The 21168-nt window shown below is 52.5% G+C and overlaps 1 protein-coding gene across 1 annotated transcript in view; it reads left to right on the plus strand.

The window, feature by feature from the left end:
* COL5A3 (collagen type V alpha 3 chain) overlaps nt 1-20904 on the plus strand; it is a 45532-nt gene extending 24628 nt beyond the window's left edge. Inside the window, exons 32-67 of the mRNA XM_040240760.1 lie at nt 542-595; nt 1530-1574; nt 1756-1809; nt 1934-1978; nt 2383-2436; nt 2528-2581; nt 2831-2884; nt 3019-3126; nt 3303-3392; nt 3748-3801; nt 4863-4970; nt 5065-5172; nt 5263-5316; nt 5964-6017; nt 6649-6756; nt 6833-6886; nt 7239-7292; nt 7399-7452; nt 7590-7643; nt 8427-8534; nt 9209-9262; nt 9427-9480; nt 9720-9773; nt 9959-10012; nt 10682-10789; nt 10967-11020; nt 11668-11721; nt 11910-12017; nt 12379-12432; nt 12513-12548; nt 12976-13029; nt 13571-13778; nt 13864-13976; nt 17216-17284; nt 19558-19797; nt 19895-20904. Of these exons, the coding sequence (XP_040096694.1) occupies nt 542-595; nt 1530-1574; nt 1756-1809; nt 1934-1978; nt 2383-2436; nt 2528-2581; nt 2831-2884; nt 3019-3126; nt 3303-3392; nt 3748-3801; nt 4863-4970; nt 5065-5172; nt 5263-5316; nt 5964-6017; nt 6649-6756; nt 6833-6886; nt 7239-7292; nt 7399-7452; nt 7590-7643; nt 8427-8534; nt 9209-9262; nt 9427-9480; nt 9720-9773; nt 9959-10012; nt 10682-10789; nt 10967-11020; nt 11668-11721; nt 11910-12017; nt 12379-12432; nt 12513-12548; nt 12976-13029; nt 13571-13778; nt 13864-13976; nt 17216-17284; nt 19558-19797; nt 19895-20041 (2829 nt within the window). The 3' untranslated portion in view covers nt 20042-20904. The remainder of the gene's footprint in view (nt 1-541; nt 596-1529; nt 1575-1755; nt 1810-1933; nt 1979-2382; nt 2437-2527; nt 2582-2830; nt 2885-3018; nt 3127-3302; nt 3393-3747; nt 3802-4862; nt 4971-5064; nt 5173-5262; nt 5317-5963; nt 6018-6648; nt 6757-6832; nt 6887-7238; nt 7293-7398; nt 7453-7589; nt 7644-8426; nt 8535-9208; nt 9263-9426; nt 9481-9719; nt 9774-9958; nt 10013-10681; nt 10790-10966; nt 11021-11667; nt 11722-11909; nt 12018-12378; nt 12433-12512; nt 12549-12975; nt 13030-13570; nt 13779-13863; nt 13977-17215; nt 17285-19557; nt 19798-19894) is intronic.
* The last annotated feature ends 264 nt before the right edge of the window (nt 20905-21168 follow it).

Consider the following 21168-nt stretch of genomic DNA (forward strand, 5'->3'; position numbering starts at 1 on the left):
ATGGGCAGGAGAGCAACTACTGGAGTCAGTTAATATGCCAGGCAGTGGGGATTAGGACCAGAGCATTATGTCCCAGTCATTGAACAAGTAAGCAGATAAGCAAGGTCATTTCAAGACAAATATTACAGGGGAAACAAAATAGGAAAATGTGTTAGTGCGTGATTTGAGGATGAGGTGGTCAAGATGGTGGTGGGAGGCTTCTGGAAGGAGGTGACATCTGAATGGGATCTAGATGAGGAGGGGATCTGAGAGAAGAGAATTTCAGGCAAAGGCAGACAGTGCAAAGGCCCTGAGGCAGGAATGTACTGGTATGTGAGTAGCATTAAAGAGGCCAGTGTGGCTGGAAAGGAGAGAGCAAGAGGAGAGAGGCGAGGATGCCTGAGGGCTGTCTTGGAGGAGGCAGGGGCTGGAGGGACCAAAGAAGCCTCTGGAATCAGTGGCCTGGAAATGCCTGAAACGATGGGATGGCCAAATGGAGGGCTAACATTGCCCACCACCCATTCCTCATCTCCATTTCTTCTCTCTCGTTCTCTTGATTCAGGGATCTATTGGCTTTCCGGGACCCCTGGGACCATTAGGAGAAAAAGGGAAGCGGGTGAGTCATGATCTAGGGGTCAGGGGGGAGGGGAAGGGCTTGCAGGAGAGGAGGAGTGTGTGTGGCTGTGCGTGACAGCAGGTGGGACCTTAGGCAGGCGTGTCTATGCCTGGAAGCACTTGTGTGCACACACATTGCCACAGGCAATGCAGGGCACATGTAAGTGATCCCACCTGGCACTACAGCACGTGTGTCCATGTGTCCATGTGCATTCTACATGCCCTTCAGTGCAAATCAGATGGGGCCTGGATGCTGCAGCCTCGGGGCTTGTGACTGGGTGAACAAGGGCACCAGCTACATGATTGTTGTGTGACTGTGGGCATAAATGCATGAGAGGGCATGTTGATGTGTACGAAAGAATAGGGAAACACACATAGGTGTATGTGTTTCTGTGCACCTGAGGGGTTGTGTACACTTGCATGCATGGTTTGGCTATGTGTGCACTGCAGCTATGTAAATGGATATTGTGTATATGCACCCAGCGTGTATACTACTGTGTTTATCAAGACCGTGTCCTCACATGAGCCCACGTACATATGTGTTTACTACATTGGGTAGACACATGGGCAAAGAACATATTACACGACAAGCTCCATGTATCATCTCGAAGCTGTGGTTACCCCTTGCATGCCATGGTGGTACACAATCCTCTATGCACACCATGCAGCTGTGATAATTAACAGGTGTCTGTGTGAGTGAGCATGCTTCTAGGTGTGGACCCTGTAGGTGCAATCATAATATAACTGGGTGTGTGTCATCTGTTCATAGTTGGATGTGTAAGTTGTGTTTATGTATATGAGTGAGTGAAAGGCTTGTGAGTGAATGTGAGACAGACATCTTTCCAGGTCTCTGACTGGGTGTATTTGTGTGTTTCTGTCCTGTCTTTGCACCATCATCACCTTCTTCTTCCCCCTCACCCCAATTTATATTCCAGGGGAAGGCCGGGCAGCCAGGCCTGGAAGGAGAGCGGGGACCACCAGTAAGAAAATGGGGACAGGGCCAGAAAGATGGGCTACGAGGGGAGAGGTGGGTGGGAAGAGAGTTTGGGGCATGTTGGTGGTCCTTAGGTGGTCACAGAGGGAAGGGACCCTAAGGACTTGGCCTCACTTCCTGGGCCCCCCTACCCTCTCCCTTCTAATCTTTGCTTCTTTTCTCTTCAGGGTGCCCGTGGAGAGAGAGGGCAACCAGGTGCCACAGGGCAGCCGGGCCCTAAGGTATGGAGAGGACGGGTGGCTAGGCACCCCCATGCAAGCCTTCTGGTTCAGGCCCACCAAGTCCCTCCCAATACATCCCTGTTGAGTTTGTTCTGCAGCCTGAGTCTAATTCATTCTATCCTAGGGTGATGTGGGCCAGGATGGAGCCCCTGGGTTCCCTGGAGAAAAGGTGAGTGAGTGAGTGAGTGTGTGTTTGTGTGTGTGTGTGTGATTCTGGGTGGGAGACAAGCCCAGAAGGTAGGGAGACATTATAATGCAGAATGCAGAAAGAGCCTCTGATATCTGAGAGCTGTGAGTTCAAGTCTTAACTATGCTGCTCACCTGCTCTGTGACCTTGGTTGAGTCACCTAACCTCTCTGTGCCTTGGTTTCTCCCTCTACCAAATGAGAATAACCACAGTTCCCCTCCCAAAGGGCTGCAGTGGCAAATGAAATGACTTCCTGCAGGCAGAATGCTTGACCCCATGCCTGGCCTGCAGGAAGCACCCAAAATGCTTGTTGTCATTAGGTGGGACTCAGAGGGAGGGGGAGGAAAGCAGAGAGGATGCTCTAATGATTTCTGCTTCCGTTTCAGGGCCTCCCAGGCCTGCAAGGTCCTCCTGGGTTCTCTGGACCAAAGGGTCCCCCTGTAAGTCAGCATATCCTGCTGGGGGGAGCGGGAGCCAGGCAGAGGGGAAACTCCTTATTGTGCTTCAACTCTCTCATGCTTTGTCCGTCAGGGTCCCCAGGGGAAAGATGGGCTACCTGGACACCCTGGACAGAGAGGAGAATTGGTGAGCAACCCTTTGACCTCTGACCCCTGACCCCTGACCCCATTGGGCTCTTCATTTCTTCCACTCCATGATATTTTTTTCATTTATATTTTATTAAAAAAAACTTTCTTTTGGCCACATCTTGTGGCATGTGGGATCTTAGTTCCCTTACCAGGAATGGAGCCTGCACCCCGTGCAGTGGATGCTCAGTCTTAACCACTGCAGCACCGTGGAAGTCCCATGACACCTTCTTTCAATGTTTCTCCTCAGGGTTTCCAAGGTCAGACAGGCCCACCTGGACCGGCTGGTGTCGTGGGTCCTCAGGTCAGAGTGGCCCCCACAGGTCTCCCCAGTTTTGCACCAGTTTGGGGATATTTGGGGGGAGGGGAGATGGTGATCCCAGACAGAACCACTACCCCAGGCCACCTCCATTCAAGATGAGCCTTCTTCTTCTCCAGGGAAAGACAGGAGAAGCAGGGCCTCTGGGTGAGAGGGGGCCCCCAGGGCCCCCTGGACCTCCAGGTGAACAAGGTCTTCCGGGCCTGGAAGGCAGAGAGGGGGCCAAGGTGAGACCACCACCCTATGGGACATCTCAGTTGAGTGACCTCAAAGATCCTGGAATGGCCTTACTGTCATCTCCAGGCTCAGCATCAACCCTGTGGGGGAGGGGACCCAGACTCACAGATTGAGGGGAGACACCCCCTCCTCCACAGTCTGACTTCCCTCCCCTGGACTCCTGCAGGGGGACGTGGGACCACTGGGACCCCTTGGGAAGGAAGGGCCACCTGGACCCAGAGGTTTCCCTGGTCCTCATGGAGCCCCCGGGGAACCAGTAAGTATGGTTTGCATGTGCCTGGCTGGGCTGTGAAGTGGAGAAAGAAAGGGGGGCTTAGGAGGGATATGGCTATAGCCTCCTGACCATGGAGGAGGAGGGATGGATCCCTGAATCTCAGTGCCAGGAAGCGGGTGGGAACTCTGAGCCCCCCAGAGTAAACATAGGACCTGGGAGTACTTTCGGGAGGGGGGGTCTCTCTTTCTGGGGAAGCAAGTCATGGGGGCTTGTGAATCTTAGTTTCCTGACCAGGGATTGAGCCCAGACTCTCAGCAATGAGAGCAGAGTCCTGACCACTGGACTACCAGTGAATTACCTTTGGGGGTCTCTTGACTATGAATCATCTCCTCCTCAGGGACCGACTGGTTTAAAGGGTGACAAGGGCCCCCCAGGTCCTGTCGGTGCCAACGTAAGTGTAAATCCATCTGCTATGGGGGGTGGGCAGGGTGGAGGGGTCTCAAAATATCTGGGAAGCTGGGTATGGTCATGATCATGTTCAGCTATTTTGGGAGCCAAACAGGCTTGAGTCACACTCCTCTCTGCCACTCACTGGCCAGGCAGTCTATCATTCCACCAGCCTCAGTTGGTTTGTCTGTAAGATAGTCCTGTCTCTAGGTTGTAAACCTCAATGAGATGATGTGTCCAACGCATACTTACTTGCATCCCAGACCTTACCGTTTAAATGTGGGCCCTAGTTCCCTGACCAGGAATCAAACCTGTGCCCTCTGAATTGGAAGGGCAAAGTCTTAACCACTGGACCTCAGGGAAGTTGGACATGAGCCCCTTTAAAAACCTCTTTTCTTCTGGAGCTTACTACTGTCTAGTCAAGGAGATAATGGATCAGCGGCGGTGAATGCCACAAAGCCAAATAACACAGGCTAGTGGGGAGCAGGGGAGAGCCCTTAAATAGTCTGGCCAGGGCACTTTCCTGGAGGTGCAGCGGTGAAGGCTCCGTGCCTGCAATACAGGGGGCGCTTGTGGGGGAACTAAGATCCCACATGCCACCCTGAGGCACCAAAAAATAAATTAAAAAGCTGACTAGGGAGAGTCTCCTGAGAAGATGACATGTGAGCTGAGACCTGAGGAAAAAGCCATGTGGTTGGCTAGAAGAGTGGGTGCCAGGCAGAGGGAACAGCACGTGCAAAGTCCTGAGGCTGGAGGAAGCAGTGAGGGGGGCCGTGCGGCTGGAGGGAAGTGAGTGGGAGCAGGTGACGGCAGGGAGGAGATAGGGGCAGGTCGCGCAGGGCCTCAGGAGCTGCCAGGAGAGCTTTTTCGCTCCAAGTGAGGTGGAAGCCTTGGAGGGAGAGGAAGTCACGTGCTCTGACTTGGATGTTCACAGCGCCCCCTGGCTGCTGTGTGGGGAACGGCCTGGATTGGTGGTAACCACCTAACTCAGGCTGCTTGCAAACCCTCCAATAAATGAGATCTACTGTTATTGCTATCATTCCTGACCCTCCCCCCCGTTTTCAGGGATCCCCTGGGGAGCGTGGTCCTGTAGGCCCAGCAGGGGGCATTGGGCTTCCTGGTCAAAGTGGAAGCCAAGGCCCCGTGGGCCCCGCAGGCGAGAAGGGTTCCCCGGTAAGTTCCTGCACCCTCCATTCATCCCCAAGAACCAGCCCTCTGCATACCAAGACTGTATTTCTGCCCTGACTCTTTCTACTCCCCCTAACAGGGTGAACGTGGCGCCCCTGGCCCCACTGGTAAAGATGGGATCCCCGGGCCCCTGGGCCTTCCTGGACCCCCTGGGGCTGCAGGGCCTTCTGGCGAGGAAGGGGACAAGGTGAGAGAGAGTTGTTGCAGAGGGAGGGGCTGGGGGAGGAGAGGGGAAGAGGGAGGCTGGGTCTTTGCTCATCCTGTGTTTCCTTTGCAGGGAGAAGTGGGTGCCCCTGGTCACAAAGGCAGCAAAGGAGACAAGGGAGATGCGGTGAGTGGGGCACCCCAGAGAGGGAGCTGGTCTTTGGAGAGGGTAAAAGGGATATTGAGAGGATGGGCAAGGGGGTGGGTCACGGGGTTTCCTGCCTTCTTGAGCCCCATCTTGACACTTGCAAGTAACAGAAGTCACTTAAGCTACCCAGAATAAAGGGGCCAACTGCGTTCCCAACTTCCCTCCAGGAATTCAGTCTCAGCACCCATCACCCGGAAGCCAGCTCAGTCCTGGGAATTTGATGGGACTTTGGGGCCAACGTTCTGATGGGCCAAGCTTATGAGAGATGCTGTGTCTGGTCCCATGAGTTGGTGGCGAGGAAGACAGGGCTGTGGGGAGAGAAGCGCAGTTTTCTAGTGGAGTGGGGAGTGGACAGGGGTGCCGTGATTGATGTCGCTAGTGTCCCCCTTCATCTTTTTTCAATTTTTTAAAAAAAAATTTATTTATTTGGCTACACTGGGTCTTAGTTGCTGCTTATGGGATCTTTAATCTTCGTTGTGGCCCATGGGATCCAGTTTCTGAACCAGGGATCGAATCCTGACCCCCTTGGGAGTGCAGAGTCTTAGTCACTGGACCACCAGGGAAGGTCCCCACCTGCAACCTTAATCTTAAACCCAAGGGTTTCTTGACTCTGTTCCCGCCTCCAGGGCCCGCCTGGACCAACAGGGATACGGGGTCTGGTGGGACACCCAGGCTCTCCGGTGAGTACTCCCAGCTTTGTGGTCCTCCTCTGGATCCCTTATGGGAAGGGACAGTGTTCTCCACTGTGACTCAGGCCCCAGTTCAACCCTAACCCCTACCCCTTCGTGTCAATGCTCAATTCAAACTCACCCCAGAATTTGACTCAGTCTTGACCTCAACCCTCAAACTCCATCACAGCCCTAATTTTAACACCCTAATTTTAATTGTGACCTTAACCTCAATCCCAACTCAGACCTTATCTTCACATCCAACATTAGCTGAACCTGACCCAGTCCTATCCTTGACCTCAGTCCAGACCCACCCTCCAATACTGACCCCAAACCTGAGCTCCAGTTCTGAATTTACCTCGGACCTGAGCTCAAGCCCAACCCTACCTTGCAACCCCACTTGGACCTTAATTGACCTCAGCTTGACCCTGACTCTCCACCAAGTCTCATCTCAAAACTTTGACTCAGTCCTGGATTTCATTCCTAAACCCCCTGACCCTTAACCTGCACCCCTAGCTTCAGACCCAACCCTGACCCTCCCCAAACTTCATCCCAACCTTGAACTTCCATCCTGATTTTGACCTTGAACCTAACCCCAACCCTTGACAACAGACTCTAACTGTGTCCTGCCCTGTCCTTCTAGGGAGCAGACGGGGCTCAGGGACGCCGGGGACCCCCAGGCCTCTTTGGGCAGAAAGGAGATGATGGAGTGAGAGGCTTCCCTGGCTTGATTGGTCCTCCTGGCCTACAGGTGGGTGTCTGAGTTTGAGGGTATGGCCTCTGGTCCTCCCCACTTTGTGCCCCAATTTTGCTTCTTTGCTCCACAGGGAATGCCAGGCCCTGCTGGAGAAAAGGGAGAAGTTGGAGATGTAGGGTCCATGGTATGAACTATGGGGGAATGGGAGGGGTGGTAGGGCAGGGTTGGCCATCAGATCGGTTTGGGGGGTCATGGGGCACATTGTTTTAAGGATCATGCGGGTCACCAGTATCAAGGGTGGTGGTTGTGGTTTGTTGTTCAGCCACTCAGTGGTGTTGGGCTCTTTGTGACCCCTATGGACTGCCGAACGCCAGGCTTCCCTGTCCTTCACTGTCTCCCCGAGTTTGCTCAAATTCATGTCCATTGAGTCAGTGATACCATCCAACCATCTCATCCTCTGCTGCTCCCTTCTCCTCTTGCTTGGAGCTTTTTGAGGGGCTGTGAGGTCACTGGATGCTATTCTGACTCTCCCATAGGGTCCCCATGGAGCTCCAGGCCCTCGGGGCCCCCAGGGCCCCAGCGGATCAGAGGTAAGGACTTGGGGGGAGGGCCTCAGGAGGCCTCAGGACATCACTTTCCCAAGAAGGGGCTGTTGGAATCCCTCCATCCCACCTGTACCCCTCGTTGTCTCTCCAGGGCCCTCCAGGGTTGCCTGGGGGAGTTGGTCAGCCCGGCGCTGTGGGTGAGAAGGTGAGAGAGAGAACAAGGGGCTGCCCAGGGTTGGGGAGGCTCAACCAGTCCTGCCTGGTTGCGTGGGGGGGAGGTGGTAGTGGCAGTTCTGGCTGCCAGGAGGGGACCCCTCTTCACTTTCACTTTGCCTCCCTTAGGGTGAGCCAGGAGAGCCTGGAGACCCAGGACCCCCAGGGACCCCAGGCACCCCAGTGAGTGACTTTCTTCTGGGCCCCTGTACCCATCTCAGGGAATCCCCGACCCTTGGGCATCTTGGGCCCCCATGACCTCTGGGCAGCCCTAGGTCACTCATGGACCCAGACCTCTGGGCATCCCCAGTTATCTTGATGACAGAGACCTGAAAGGTGTCAAGGTTGTTACATCAAGTTCTCTAGGTTGTGTACTGTGCAAGGGTGTGTGGCTGAGGGGGCAGGTGGGGCTCAGATCTAAAGCACAAGCCCTGGCTTGAGGATGAGCTGCCCAGAGGGGATCCTTCTTTCTCCCTTTTAAAAATATTGACGTTCATTTGTTCGGCTGTGTCCAGTGTTAGGTGGGCCGTGTGGGATCTTCCCTTGGGGTGCACAGACGCTCTAGTTGTATCACGAGAGTTCAGTAGTTATGGCATGTGGGCTTAGTTGCTCCACAGCATGTGGGATCTTAGTTCCCCGACCAGGGATTGAACTTGTGTTCTCTGCATTGCAAGGCAGATTCTTAACTACTGGACCACTAGGAAGGTCCTGGGATCCCTTTTCTGATTCACCCCAGAGTGGCACATGGGCTAGCCCAAACTTGCCCATGACCTCTGGTCAACTGGATCACCCTGACCCCTGACTCTGGTAAATCCTAGATTCCTCTGACCCTTGGGCAGTCTAGGCTACTTTGACCCCTAACCCCAGGAAAGTCCCAAGCCATGCAGATTCCTGAGTTCAGGTATGCTATCCTTGACCCCTGGAGAGTCGAGGCTACTCTGACCTCTGACCTCTGTTTCTGCCAAGGGCCCCAGGGGAGAAGTTGGTGAAAAGGGGGATACAGGCCCATCTGGGGCTGCTGGACCCCCAGGCAAGAAAGGACCCCCTGGAGAGGATGGAGCAAAGGGGAATGTGGTGAGTCCTGGGGCACATGGAGGCCATGACCTGGGGAGGGGCACATGTGTCAACTCGAACCTGCTCCCCAAATTCCAGCCAGGGGTCCTGTGTGCTGATCAGTGTGCTGATTCCACAAGCAACCTAGAACGTGGCCTAATGAATGAATGATTGAATGAAAGAATGAATCAGTGTAAACATACAGTGGTAACTGGTCATGGCAGCAGGGGAAACTTGCTTCCACAGAGTCATTCTAACAGTGCTGGAAAGGTCAAAGTTGAAACTGCTGAGGGATCAGGGTTGGCTGATTGGGATTTGCCATCAGGGTAGAGGTTGAGCCCCTCCTGCCATGGTGATGGGGCTCCGGGTGGAGAGGGAGGGTGGTGAGGAGCTTCAGAGTCTGAGGGACCTTGATTTGAATTTCAGCACCCCACCCCTTACCAGGTCCCCTCTCTGATTTTTATCTGTGAATCCCTAGCTGGGAGGATGCAGTGAAATGATTCATGGAACATTTTTAGCTCCCATTAAACACCAGAATGTTCCTTCTAGCAGGGCTGGGGTTTTGTGTTTTCTTTACCAATGCATCCCCAGCAACCAGAACTGTGTCTGAGGACAGCTGGATGAATGAATAAATGAATGGATGGATGAATGCTCCCTCACTCAGAGAGATGATTTTTCATCATTCTGTGTCCCAGGGCCCCGCAGGCCTCCCAGGAGATCTAGGCCCCCCCGGAGACCCTGGAGTTTCGGTGAGTGTTACCCCCCTCTTTCTCCAAAGCCCAGCATATCCCTACTCTGTCCCCAATCTCATCACAAACCTGAGCGAGGTCAATGAAGCAAAACCTCCAAGCATCACCCCCAACATTCTGCTGTGCCCTCACGACCCCTCCCAACTTCATCTCCTCTACCACAGGGTCAAGGTGGCCCCCCAGGGGAGAAGGGAAACCCTGGAGATGTGGGGGGACCGGTGAGTAGGGGAACAGAGGAGGTGGTGCCTAAAGAGGGGTGTCGTGCCAGGAGAATGGGTTAGTGAGGTCCCCAGGGCCCCCAGAGATGCATCTGCTTTGTACCATGAATGTGAGGAGGAGGCAGGGGGGGATGGAGGGATGGCTGGTGCTGGGGTGATGTTTGGGGAAGGCTGTCTTCCCAGCGAAGGCATCCTGAAACTGTCATCCTTGACTCCCATGCTGGTTACAATCTCCATAGGGTCCTCCTGGCGCTTCTGGGGAGCCTGGTGCCCCTGGGCCTCCTGGTAAAAGGGTGAGTGATGCCACCCCACCCCCTGGCTCTAACTTGGTTCCACTCACTCTCCTAGGCCCCCCTTACCTCCACAAGCTCCCCTCATACCTAGAGGCCCCCACTCATCCCTACAAGCCCTCCACTCACCATCACAACCCCCTACTCAGCTCACAGCTCTTTACTTACACTTTCTACTCACCCCTCAGGGTCCTTCTGGTCGCATGGGTCGAGAAGGCAGAGAAGGAGAGAAAGGTGCCAAGGTGAGTTCCTTTTATTTTTGGCTGCATTGGGTCTTCATTGCTGTGTGTGGGCTTTCTCTAAGTTGCAGCAAGTGGGGGCTACCCTCTAGCTGTGGTGCTCGGGCTTAGCTGCCCTGCAGCATGTGGGATCTTCCCAGAGCAGGGATCAAACCCATGTCCCTTGCATTGGTGGAGAAGGCAATGGCAACCCTCTCCAGCACTCTGGCCTGGAAAATCCCATGGATGGAGGAGCCTGGTAGGCTGCAGTCCATGGGGTCGCTAAGAGTCGGACACGGCTGAGCGACTTCACTTTTCACTTTCATTCATTGGAGAAGGAAGTGGCAACCTACTCCTGTGTTCTTGCCTGGAGAATCCCAGGGACGGGGGAGCCTGGTGGGCTCCATCTATGGGGATGCACAGAGTCAGACACGACTGAAGCGACTTAGCAGCAGCAGCAGTCCTGCATTGGCAGGTGGATTCTTAACCACTGGACCATCAGGGAAGTCCCAGGGAGTGGTCCTTGTCCTGACCCGTTGGTCAACAGTTGGGCCAGCAGAATGGGGAGGGACCTGTGACCACCACAGTTGCCCCAATTTCTCCCCACTCCCTGATGGTTCTTGGCTAGAGGGTCAGGAGGCAGGCTCCCCCTGATTCTCTCTGCCTCCTCCCTTCCACGTTGCTCCTTTTCAGGGGGAACCAGGTCCCGATGGACCCCCAGGGAGGACAGGCCCTGTGGGGGCTCTAGGGCCCCCTGGACGTGTTGGACCTGAGGGTCTTCGTGGGATCCCTGGACCTGTGGTGAGTGGACTGGGAATAGGGATGGGGTTGGGGGGTGGGATCAGGCCCTCCCTGTCTGCTCACTTCTTGTAATTTGTCATCACAGTTGGGAGGAGCTGACCCTGGTCGAGGTGGGAGGGAGGGCGCCACACTGAGTTCTGGCAGAGTGCAGGTCCCTCATGTTCTATTTTGCCCTAGGGTGAACCAGGCCTCCTGGGACCTCCTGGACTGCTAGGCCCTCCTGGTCCCCTGGTAAGAGACTCCTTCATCCCTGAGGTCCCAGCACTGAGAATCACACAGGGCCTCCATCCAGTGACCATCTAGTGACCTCGGGTACTGATAGTGCAGACTGACCCCTCACTGACTAACCTTCTGATGGTCCACCCTGACCATCTATACTAACCGTCTCTTCAGATCACTCATCTTGATGGTCTACACTGACCAAACTGACCATCTATCTTAATAGTCTACATTGACTACCCACACCAATGTTGACTACAGATCATTTATCTTGACCATCCTCCAAAAACCCCTCCATTCATCTCTCATCATCTCTCTCCTGACCACCCCCGTGACCACTTCCCTGGTAATTCCATTTGAAATCTAGGTAATTTCCCATTTGACCACCCCCCCAGTCACTCACATGAGGCTTTCTGTTTGAGACTTAACAACTGACCCTAGGGCAGTGAAGAATCTGCCTGCAATGCAGGAGACCTGGGTCCAGTCCATGGGTTGGGAAGATCTCCTGGAGGAGGGCATGGCAATCCACTCCAGTATTCTTGCCTAGAGAATCCCATGGACAGAGGAACCTGGCAGGCTGCAGTCCATAAGGTTGCAGAGTCAGATACCACTGAGTGACTAACATTGTCTCTTTCAACTGATCCTAACTCTCCTTCCAGGGGCCCTCTGGCCTACCAGGGCTGAAGGGAGATGCTGGCCCCAAGGGAGAAAAGGTAAGGATGCCTCTTTTTATTCTCTTCTTATTTTATTCTTCTCCCCCAGCTACCTCCCTCCATAGCCAGGGGGCTAGGAGATTGGGGTCTCCTCTGCTCCCAAACTCACTACCCCAAGGCTGGAAGGGAACAGTCTGTCAACTCCCCACCCGCATTCTTCTCCCACATGTGTCTGTCATATCCTCCAGGGCCACATTGGATTAACTGGTCTCGTCGGCCCCCCTGGGGAGGCTGGTGAGAAAGGGGATCAGGGGTTGCCAGGAGTGCAAGGCTCCCCTGGCCTCCAGGGAGAACCGGTGAGTGTTCATCCTGCCCCAAGAGGGAAGATTGTGTTCGAGGGGGATGGGAAAGCAGAAATGGGGCTTGTTTGGGTGTGGGGGATTGGGAAGCCTGGGTCTCGAACAATAGGGATTGTGTCTGAAGGAAATGTGGGGCTCTATCTGGGGGACTTGAAGGTTGTGTCTGGGGTTGAGGGTCTTCTTTTGAGGGGACTTGTCTGGGGGATCGGAGAAGGCAATGGCACCCCACTCCAGTACTCTTGCCTGGAAAATCCCATGGATGGAGGAGCCTGGTAGGCTGCAGTCCATGGGGTCTGGGGGATGTGTCTGGACCATAAGGATGAACCCATCAGTGATGACTCTGATGTCCTTTCCCCAGGGTTCCCCTGGCCCCAGTGGCTCTCTGGGCCACCCTGGGCCCCAAGGTGTGGTGGTGAGTATGAGGGGTTTGTGGGGGTGGGGGGGTCACCCTGTTGGGCCAGGAGTCCAAGCCCCCCTATTTCTACCCTACAGGGTCCTCCAGGACAGAAAGGCTCAAAGGGGTCCCCAGTAAGTAGTCACGGCTCCCTTGGGCTCTCACCTCCCAGCTCCTCAGCCCCCTTCTCTGTACCAGAACCCTCAATGCCTTTGGGTTCATTCGTTTGTTTTTCAGTCAGGCATTTAACTATTTCTTCAACACTTACCATTGTATTTTATCAAATCTAAGATGTCATCCATTGTAAGATGCGCCATTGTTTTATGAACTGCACAGAAGAAAACAGTTCTGCCAAGTAAATGATGACTTGTCATAGATGTTGAGATGCTGATTTCAGAGATGTTCAAATATGGAAAGAAAATTTGCATTTTATGCTTGAGGCTGAAAATTGCATGTCCTTCCTCCAGTGGTGTGTGTGTGTGTGTGTGTGTGTGTGTGTGTGTGTTGGCAGGCAGGGGTCTCCATAGACAGAGTTCACACCCAAGTGACTTCTCCCTACAGGGATCCCAAGGTCCTCGTGGAGACACCGGCCCCCCAGGTCCTCCTGGTCCACCGGTAAGTTCCCCATGGGGCTCTGTCCAAGTGTCTCCCCTGGTCCCTCAGTGACTAGAAGTGGGCGGAGCGCACACCACGTGTTCAGGGATTGCAGGTGGGAAGGGAGGTGGCTCAAAAGCTGAAGGAGGATCTGGGCTGTGTGTAGGGGGTGGGGGGACCTCCATGGGGGCTCTGATTGGATTTTGTCTGTCCATCTCTCTGGACTTTCTCTGTCTCTACCTCAAAACGTTGTTTCACTATTTTATCTTTATTTTTGTCTTCCGGGTCTCTCTCTGTCTCTCTCTTTTGTCTGACTGTGGTTCTGGCTCTTCTTTTTCCTCTCTCCACCTCCCATCTCTGAGCCTTTCTGTCCCTCTCCTTCCTGTGTCTCTATCTCTCTCTCATTGTCCATGTCCTTGGTTCCTGTCTGTATCTCTCCCTACTCTTTTTCCTCCCCCCACACCCCTGTGTCTTTCTGCCTCCCACATCTCTCATTTCTGCCTGTCTCTCCCTGTCTCTTCTTCTTGCCATCCTCCTCTCCTCCATCCCCACCTCTGCCCAGGGTCCCTCTGCGGAGCTGCACGGGCTGCGCCGGCGCCGACGTTCCCTGCCAGGCTTGGGGATCCCGGAGGGCGGCCTGGAGGAGGTGCTGGCCTCGATGGCGTCGCTGAGCTTCGAGTTAGAGCAGCTGCGGCACCCTCCCGGCACGGCTGAGCGCCCGGGCCTCGTGTGCAAAGAGTTGCAGCGCAGCCATCCACATCTGCCCGATGGTGAGGTCCCGCCCCTCCCCCCGGAGGGCGGGGAGCCGTGGGATCCAGCCCCCGGCTCATCCTCTCCCCACTGGCTCTGCGGCAGGGGAATACTGGATTGACCCCAATCAAGGCTGCGCGCGCGATGCGCTCAGGGTTTTCTGTAACTTCACGGCAGGAGGAGAAACTTGCCTCTACCCAGACAAGAAGTTTGAGACCGTGAGTACCTGCGAAGGGGGCTGGGAGGGGTTGGTGGAAGGAGGGACTCGAAAATATCTCATTCATACCTCACCGCTCCCAACCCCCTCCCCCCAACCAGGAGCTGATTGGGATTTTATTTTTCCTTCAACCGACATCTATTGAGCACCTTCTGTATGTCAAAGTCCTTGAAATGCTGGGGCTACGGCAGAGAATCTAAAACAAACCAAACAAACTAAAAAAAAAACCCTTCTTTGCTCCGTTTTGTTTTATGGAGCTTATTTTCTGTGGGGAAAGACAGATAAGAAAAAATAGTAAAGAAATCAATAATAGTGGTGAATCTTGAAATAGTAGGATATATGTGCCAGCCCTAAGCACTCAGCTGCATTAACTTACTGAGTCCCAGCCACTGATGTGGTCATTTTATTATTATCCCTAAAATAGATAACCAACAAGAACCTACTGTATAGCTCATGGAACTATACTCAATATCTTGTAATAATTTATAAGGGGAGAAAGGGTTTCCCTAGTTGTTCAGTGGCAAAGAATCCACCTGCTAAGCAGGAGATCTGAGTCAGATCCTTGGGTCAGGAAGATCCCCTGGAGGAAATGACAACCCACTCTGGTACTCTTGCCTGGGAAATCCCATGAACAGAGGAGCCTGGTGGGCTGCAGTCCATCGGGCTACAAAAGAGTTGGACAGAACTGAGAGACTAAACACCAACATCAGGGCAGAGAGTCGGAAAAGAAAAAAAGATATATATGTGTAACTGACTCACTTTGCTGGGCACCTGCAAGTAACACAACATTGGAAGTCAGCTCTGTCTCCATTTAAAAAAATAACAATTCCGCTATCACCCCCCAGATAGGGAAACTGAGGCATGGAGGACAAGATTACCCATGACCACCTGGCCCTTGTCTCAGCCCTTAACCACCCATCTACACTGCCTCCTAACCTGCTGTCTTATAGGTCCCATGGGTTAACTGCCCCCCATCTGCTGCTGCTACTGCTAAGTCACGTCAGTTGTGTCTGACTCTGTGCGACCCCATAGACGGCAGCCCACCAGCCTCCTCTGTCCCTGGGATTCTCCAGGCAAGAACACTGGAGAGGGTTGCCATTTCCTTCTCCAATGCATGAAAGTAAAAAGTGAAAGTGAAGTCGCTCAGTCGTGTCTGACTCTTAGTGACCCCATGGACTGAAGCCTACCAGGCTCCTCTGTCCATGGATTTTCCAGGCAAGAGTACTGGAGTGGGGTGCCATCGCCTTCTCCAGGTCCCATCTGGTCCCCCAGAAGTCCTGGGGTTCTCCATCAGGGAGCCTAACCAGTCTCTGACACTAAGAACCAGGCTTAGCTGTAGAGAGCAGTGGGTGAGCAGTGAGCCTCTGGACCCTGGACTGCTTGGGTTGGAATCCAGATCTGTTATCTCAGTTTTTTCATCTGTAAAGTGGGGGCTCAAGAAAGTCTCTCCCTCATAGGGTAGTTGTGCAGTCATGTGACCAGGACACATATCAGATGACACTGATACCCTGACTGTGCGCAGTGCTGTGTTAGTACCTCTTGGGGCTTCCCTGGTGGCTGAGATGGTAAAGAATCTGCCTGCAGTACAGGAGACCCAGGTTGGATCCCTGGTTTGGGAAGATCCCTGCAAAGATCCCTGGAGAAGGGAATGGCTACCCACTCCAGTATTCTTGCCTGAAGAACTCCATGGACAGTCAGGAGCCTGGCGGGCTACAGTCCATGGGGTTGCAAAGAGTTGGACACGACTGAGTCACTTGACTAACACTTTTCGTTAATATCTCTACTGCTGGTAATCCACATAGCGAGCACAGGGCCTGCAGAAGTGCACAGTAATAATGTTCTTCTTTTTTAAATTAATTTATGTTTTGGCTGCACTGGGTCTTCGTTGCTGTGTGTGGGCTTTCTCTAGTTGTGGTGAGCGGGAGCTACTCTTTGCTGTGGTGCACAGGCTTCTCATTGCAGTGGCTTCTCTTTTTCAGGAGCATGGGCTGTAGGTGCACAGACTCAGCAGTTGTGGCCCACAGGCCCATTAGTTTGGTGCACAGGCTTTGTTGCTATGCAGCATGTGGCATCTTCCCAGACCAGGGACTGAACCCGTATCCCCTGCATTGGCAGGTGGATTCTTAACCACTAGACCACCAGGGAAATCCCAAGGGGTGTATTGTTAAAACATCACCATTGGACACCCAAGGCTCCAATCCACAGCAGGCTTCAGGGAGTCAGTGTAGGGCAGGCTCCTGGGAGTTACCTCACCTCGGAGGGGTTGGGGGGAAGTGGGAGCCAGAGCATTTATCCACTAGCTCTTGTCAATCATCAGTGGAGGCACCCTCAGAAGTCAGAAACCCCCAGCCTCTTGGATCTGTCCTGGGTACCAGCCAAGCCCAGTCCCACAGCCAGAGAATAACCTAAGAGTTCCTGATATTTATAGGCAATAGATTTCTTTTTATTCATTTAGCTGCACTGGATCTTAGTTGCAGCATGTGAGATCTAGTTCCCTGACCAGGGATTGAGCCCGAGCCTTCTGCATTGGGAGTGCAGAGTCTTAGCCTCTGGACCACCGTGGAAGTCCCCTACAGTCAGTAGCTTTCAGTTCAGTTCAGTTCAGTTCAGTCGCTCAGTCGTGTCCAACTCTTTGCGCCCCCATGAATCGCAGCACGCCAGCCCTCCCTGTCCATCACCAACTCCCGGAGTTCACTCAGACTCAAGTCCATCGAGTCAGTGATGCCATCCAGCCATCTCATCCTCTGTCGTCCCCTTCTCCTCCTGCCCCCAATCCCTCCCAGCATCAGAGTCTTTTCCAATGAGTCAACTCTTTGCATGAGGTGGCTAAAGTACTGGAGTTTCAGCTTTAGCATCATTCCCTCCAAAGAAATCCCAGGGCTGATCTCCTTCAGAATGGACTGGTTGGATCTCCTTGCAGTCCAAGGGACTCTCAAGAGCCTTCTCCAATACCACAGTTCAAAAGCATCAATTCTTCGGCGCTCAGCTTTCTTCACAGTCCAACTCTCACATCCATACATGACTACTGGAAAAACTATAGCCTTGACTAGACGGACCTTTGTTGGCAAAGTAATGTCTCTGCTTTTCAATATGCTATCTAGGTTGGTCATAACTTTCCTTCCAAGGAGTAAGCGTCTTTTAATTTCATGGTTTTCAGTGTGGGGTGGTAAATGCAAAATTGACACATTGCCAGCCCCCCCACCCCAGGGCACCTGTTACACCCTTCCCTCTGTCCCCCAGGTGAAACTGGCCTCTTGGTCCAAAGAAAAGCCAGGTGGCTGGTATAGCACATTCCGTCGAGGGAAAAAGGTGAGTTGCCTGCAAAGCCAGGGTGGGGATGGTATAAAAATTGGTGTAAACCAGCATGGGGAATTGGAGGAGGCGAGATGAGCAGGATAGCCTCGTCTCTGCCTTTATGCTGATTATAGGCTTGGGGGGGGGGGCGGCGGGGGGGAGGGAGCAGCACCAGATGTGTGATATGGGGGGAAACACAGGGCATGGTGTTGATCTAAAGGCAGTGCTGGAAGGACCTGAAGGCTTCCTGAGGGAAGTCACAGCTCAGCTGAGGTCTAAGGAATTAACTGGTTTGCAAGTTTGGAAGGACAAGGAAGGGTGTTCTGGAGAGATGGAACAGCATATACAAAGTCCCAGAGTCAAGAGAAAGCCTGGTAAATTAAAAGAAGAAAAAGCAACTTGCTCTGCTCTAGAGAGAGTGAGGGGGAATGTGGTAGGAGACGAGGCTGGGCAGGTAGGTGAGAGCTAAGACCACCTCCTGAGAAAGACTATGGGCAGTAGGGAGCCATGGAACGTGTTTAAGTGAGAGGGACTGAGATTCAATCTCTATGATAGGAAAATGCCTCTGGGCTGCTGCTGGTGGTTGTGGGGAAACTGGAGGCTGGGAGACCCAGAAGGAGACTGATGTGTTGGTTTAGAAAGGCAAGGAAGGGAAGAGGCTGGAGCTAGTGGCATGGGGGATGAAGGAGGAGGAATGGCTTAGAACGTTATCTAAGAGGGCAAGTCCATAGGACCTAGTTAATTGATGAGATGGCAAGTCAATAGGACCTATCAATATTAATTGATGAGATGAGTAATTGATGAGATGGAAGGCAGGAAAATAAAGAGATAGAGATGATGCCTAGGTTCCTGGTTTGAAGAACAGTGTAGTGAGATTCTGAGATAAATAAATGGGAAGAGGATCAGGTTTATGCAGTGGTGGGGAGATCTTGGGTCCATTTGAGATTTGTTTATGTAACATATGTATGTGTGCTAAGCACTGGGAACATAGCAGCAAAGGAAACACAGTTCCTGACTTCCTGAAGTTAATATTCTATTGGGAATGGGACCAAGGAAACAGACAGAGAATAACCAAGGAAACAAAGCTATCATATAATGTCAAGTGGTATATGGGTTTGGGTTCCCCTAAAACAGACTTGAGACTCAATTGCGAGGGGTTGATCTGTGATGTGAGTCCAGAAAACATAAATCAGGAAATGTGAAATGATACAGGGAAGAGAAGGAAGCCAAAAAAGATGTGTTACTGGGCTAGTTATCTCAAGCCAGTGATAACTTAATAATATATTTTATGTAGCCCAATATATCCAAAATATTGTCGTATCAATATAAAGATTACTGAAGCATTTTCAACTTTTTCCCTGTGAGTTCTTCAGAGTCTGGTGCATATTTTATATTTATAGCACATCATAATTTTGATACTAAATTTCCTTGGAAATACTTAGATTGCATAAAACCTGCAGTTGAAAAAGTAGATTTGCATCTTCAAGTTGTTCCAAACGGCAGTTTTCTGATAAATGGACTGAGGCTCAATTGTTAGTTATAAATTAAATGAAGTTAAACATTTTTTAATTAAATAATTTAAATAGATGGACCCAGAGGTTATCATACTATGTGTCATAAGTCAGAAAAGACAAATATCGGATGATATTGCTTACATGTGGAAGCTAAAATATGACACAAACAAACTTATTTACAAAACAGAAACAGACTCACAGACACAGAAAACCCACTTATGGTTACCAGAGGGGAAAGGGAGAAAGGGATATATTAGAGGTTTGGGATTAACATATACACACTATACACCACTATGTATAAAATAGATAAACAACGAGGGCCTACTGTAGTACAGGGAACTATATATTCAGTATCTTGTAGTAAACTGTAATCGAAAAGAATATATGTATATATATATGTGTGTGTGTATATCTATATACATATATATACATATAACTAAATCACTTTGCTATAAGCCTGAAACTAACACAGCATTGTAAATCAACTATACTTCAATTCTTAAGAAATGAGTGCCGCCCCCCCAAAATTAAAATTTAACTGAAATTATGAAAAGTTTCTCAGTCTCACCAGCCACCATTCAAGTGCTCAATAGCCACACAGGCCTAGGGGCTTGCAGGAGAACCAGCGATGATCAGATGGCTGGTGGGGCAGCCAAAGAGGAAGTCATGGCAGCAGGGGCGGGTCGGCAGTGGACAGAGATCCTGGGAGGCGGGTACCTTGGAAAGAGTCGAGGCGAAGGACATACCCTCACCTCCTCTTTGTCCCACCTCCAGTTCTCCTACGTGGATGCCGATGGGGCCCCGGTGAGTGTGGTACAGCTGACCTTCCTGAAGTTGCTGAGTGCCACGGCCCGCCAGAGCTTCACGTACACCTGCCAGAACTCGGCCGCCTGGCTGGACGAAGCTGCAGGTGACCACAACCGCTCTGCCCGTTTCCTCGGGGCCAATGGGGAGGAGCTGTCCTTCAACCAGACGGCAGCCGCCACCATCACGGTCCCCTACGATGGCTGCAGGGTAAGGAAGAGGGCAGGGACTGGCCAGATTGGGGAGGGGAGCCTGTGATTACTCCCCTCCCCCTGACTCATCCACCATCCGTGTCTTCCCGTGTCAGCTCCGGAAGGGACAGTCGAAGACCCTCTTCGAGTTCAGCTCCTCCCGAGTGGGATTTCTGCCCTTGTTGGACGTGGCAGCTGCTGACTTTGGCCAGACGAACCAGAAGTTTGGGTTTGAACTGGGCCCCGTCTGCTTTAGCAGCTGAGAGCTTCGGGGGCTGGAGGGACAATGAGGGAGCCCCCAGATGGGCCACATTTGGTGCTGAGGCTTTGAAGCCGTCGGATTTATCGTCTCCTGTGACTGCGTGGAGCCAGGAAACGGTCTGCTCATCATGGTCAAACAATATTCCTTCTCCGTTCCAGGGGGTCTGGGGGCTGGACTACCCTGGTCCATGGGTCCCGTTTCTCTGCACTGCGCCCCGGCTGGCATAACTGTAGTCTGGCTCTTTCTCCCCTCGGTGCCCATCACTCATCTCCTTCCCCTGAACCCCCACCCCCACCCCAGCAATGAACTTCTAACTCAGAGCTGATGAATGCCCCCACCCACGCCCGCCTCCCACCCCCTCAGTCAGTGCTCTCAACACCCTTTGGTGCTACCTTCTCCATAGTTAAGCACTGGATGTCTCCTGAACCCAGACTGGGATCCCTTCGCTCATTTCTTCTTTTCAGGTGGGTTTGCAGTGAAGGGATTGATGTCAGACTACGGAGGGAAGTGGGACTTCCCTGGACTGAGCTGCGTACTCTTTCTGCTGCCTCAGCCCAGCTCTGAATATTGTCTCCCTCCATGCCTCCCCAAATACACCTTGCCATGCCAGGTGGCGTGGGGACCGAACTGGTGGGGTTGGGGGGAAACCAGGATTCTAATGGTGCTGCCCTATTTATACCTGGGTCTGTATTAAAAGGGAGAATCCCCTCTGTTGTATATTTAATCTGCTTCCTCCTTAGGGAAGGCTGGGATATGATGAGAGAAATCCCCATCCCCCCGCCCTAACTCCCCCATACCACCACCTGCCCCAGGCCATAGGGCATAATTGGCATCTCAAGTCTGAGAATAAATCAGTGAACTGTGTCCTGTCTGTGTCTTTCTTTCTTTTTACGTTTTTATTTATTTATTTTTAGTTTTGGCTGTGCTGGGTCTTCATTGCTGTGCACAGCCTTATTCTAGTTGTAGTGAGCAGGGGCTACTCTCTAGCTGTGGTCTCTGGGCTTCTCATCACAGTGGCTTCTCTTATTCCAGAGCATGGACTTTAGCGCACATGGGTTCAGTAGTTTCAGCTTGTGGGCTCTAGAGTGTGAGAGTGTGGGCTCAGTAGTTGCGGTGCATGGGCTTAAT

This window comes from Oryx dammah, unplaced genomic scaffold (genome assembly GCF_014754425.2).
Source record: "Oryx dammah isolate SB20612 unplaced genomic scaffold, SCBI_Odam_1.1 HiC_scaffold_5, whole genome shotgun sequence".
Lineage (NCBI taxonomy): Eukaryota > Metazoa > Chordata > Mammalia > Artiodactyla > Bovidae > Oryx > Oryx dammah.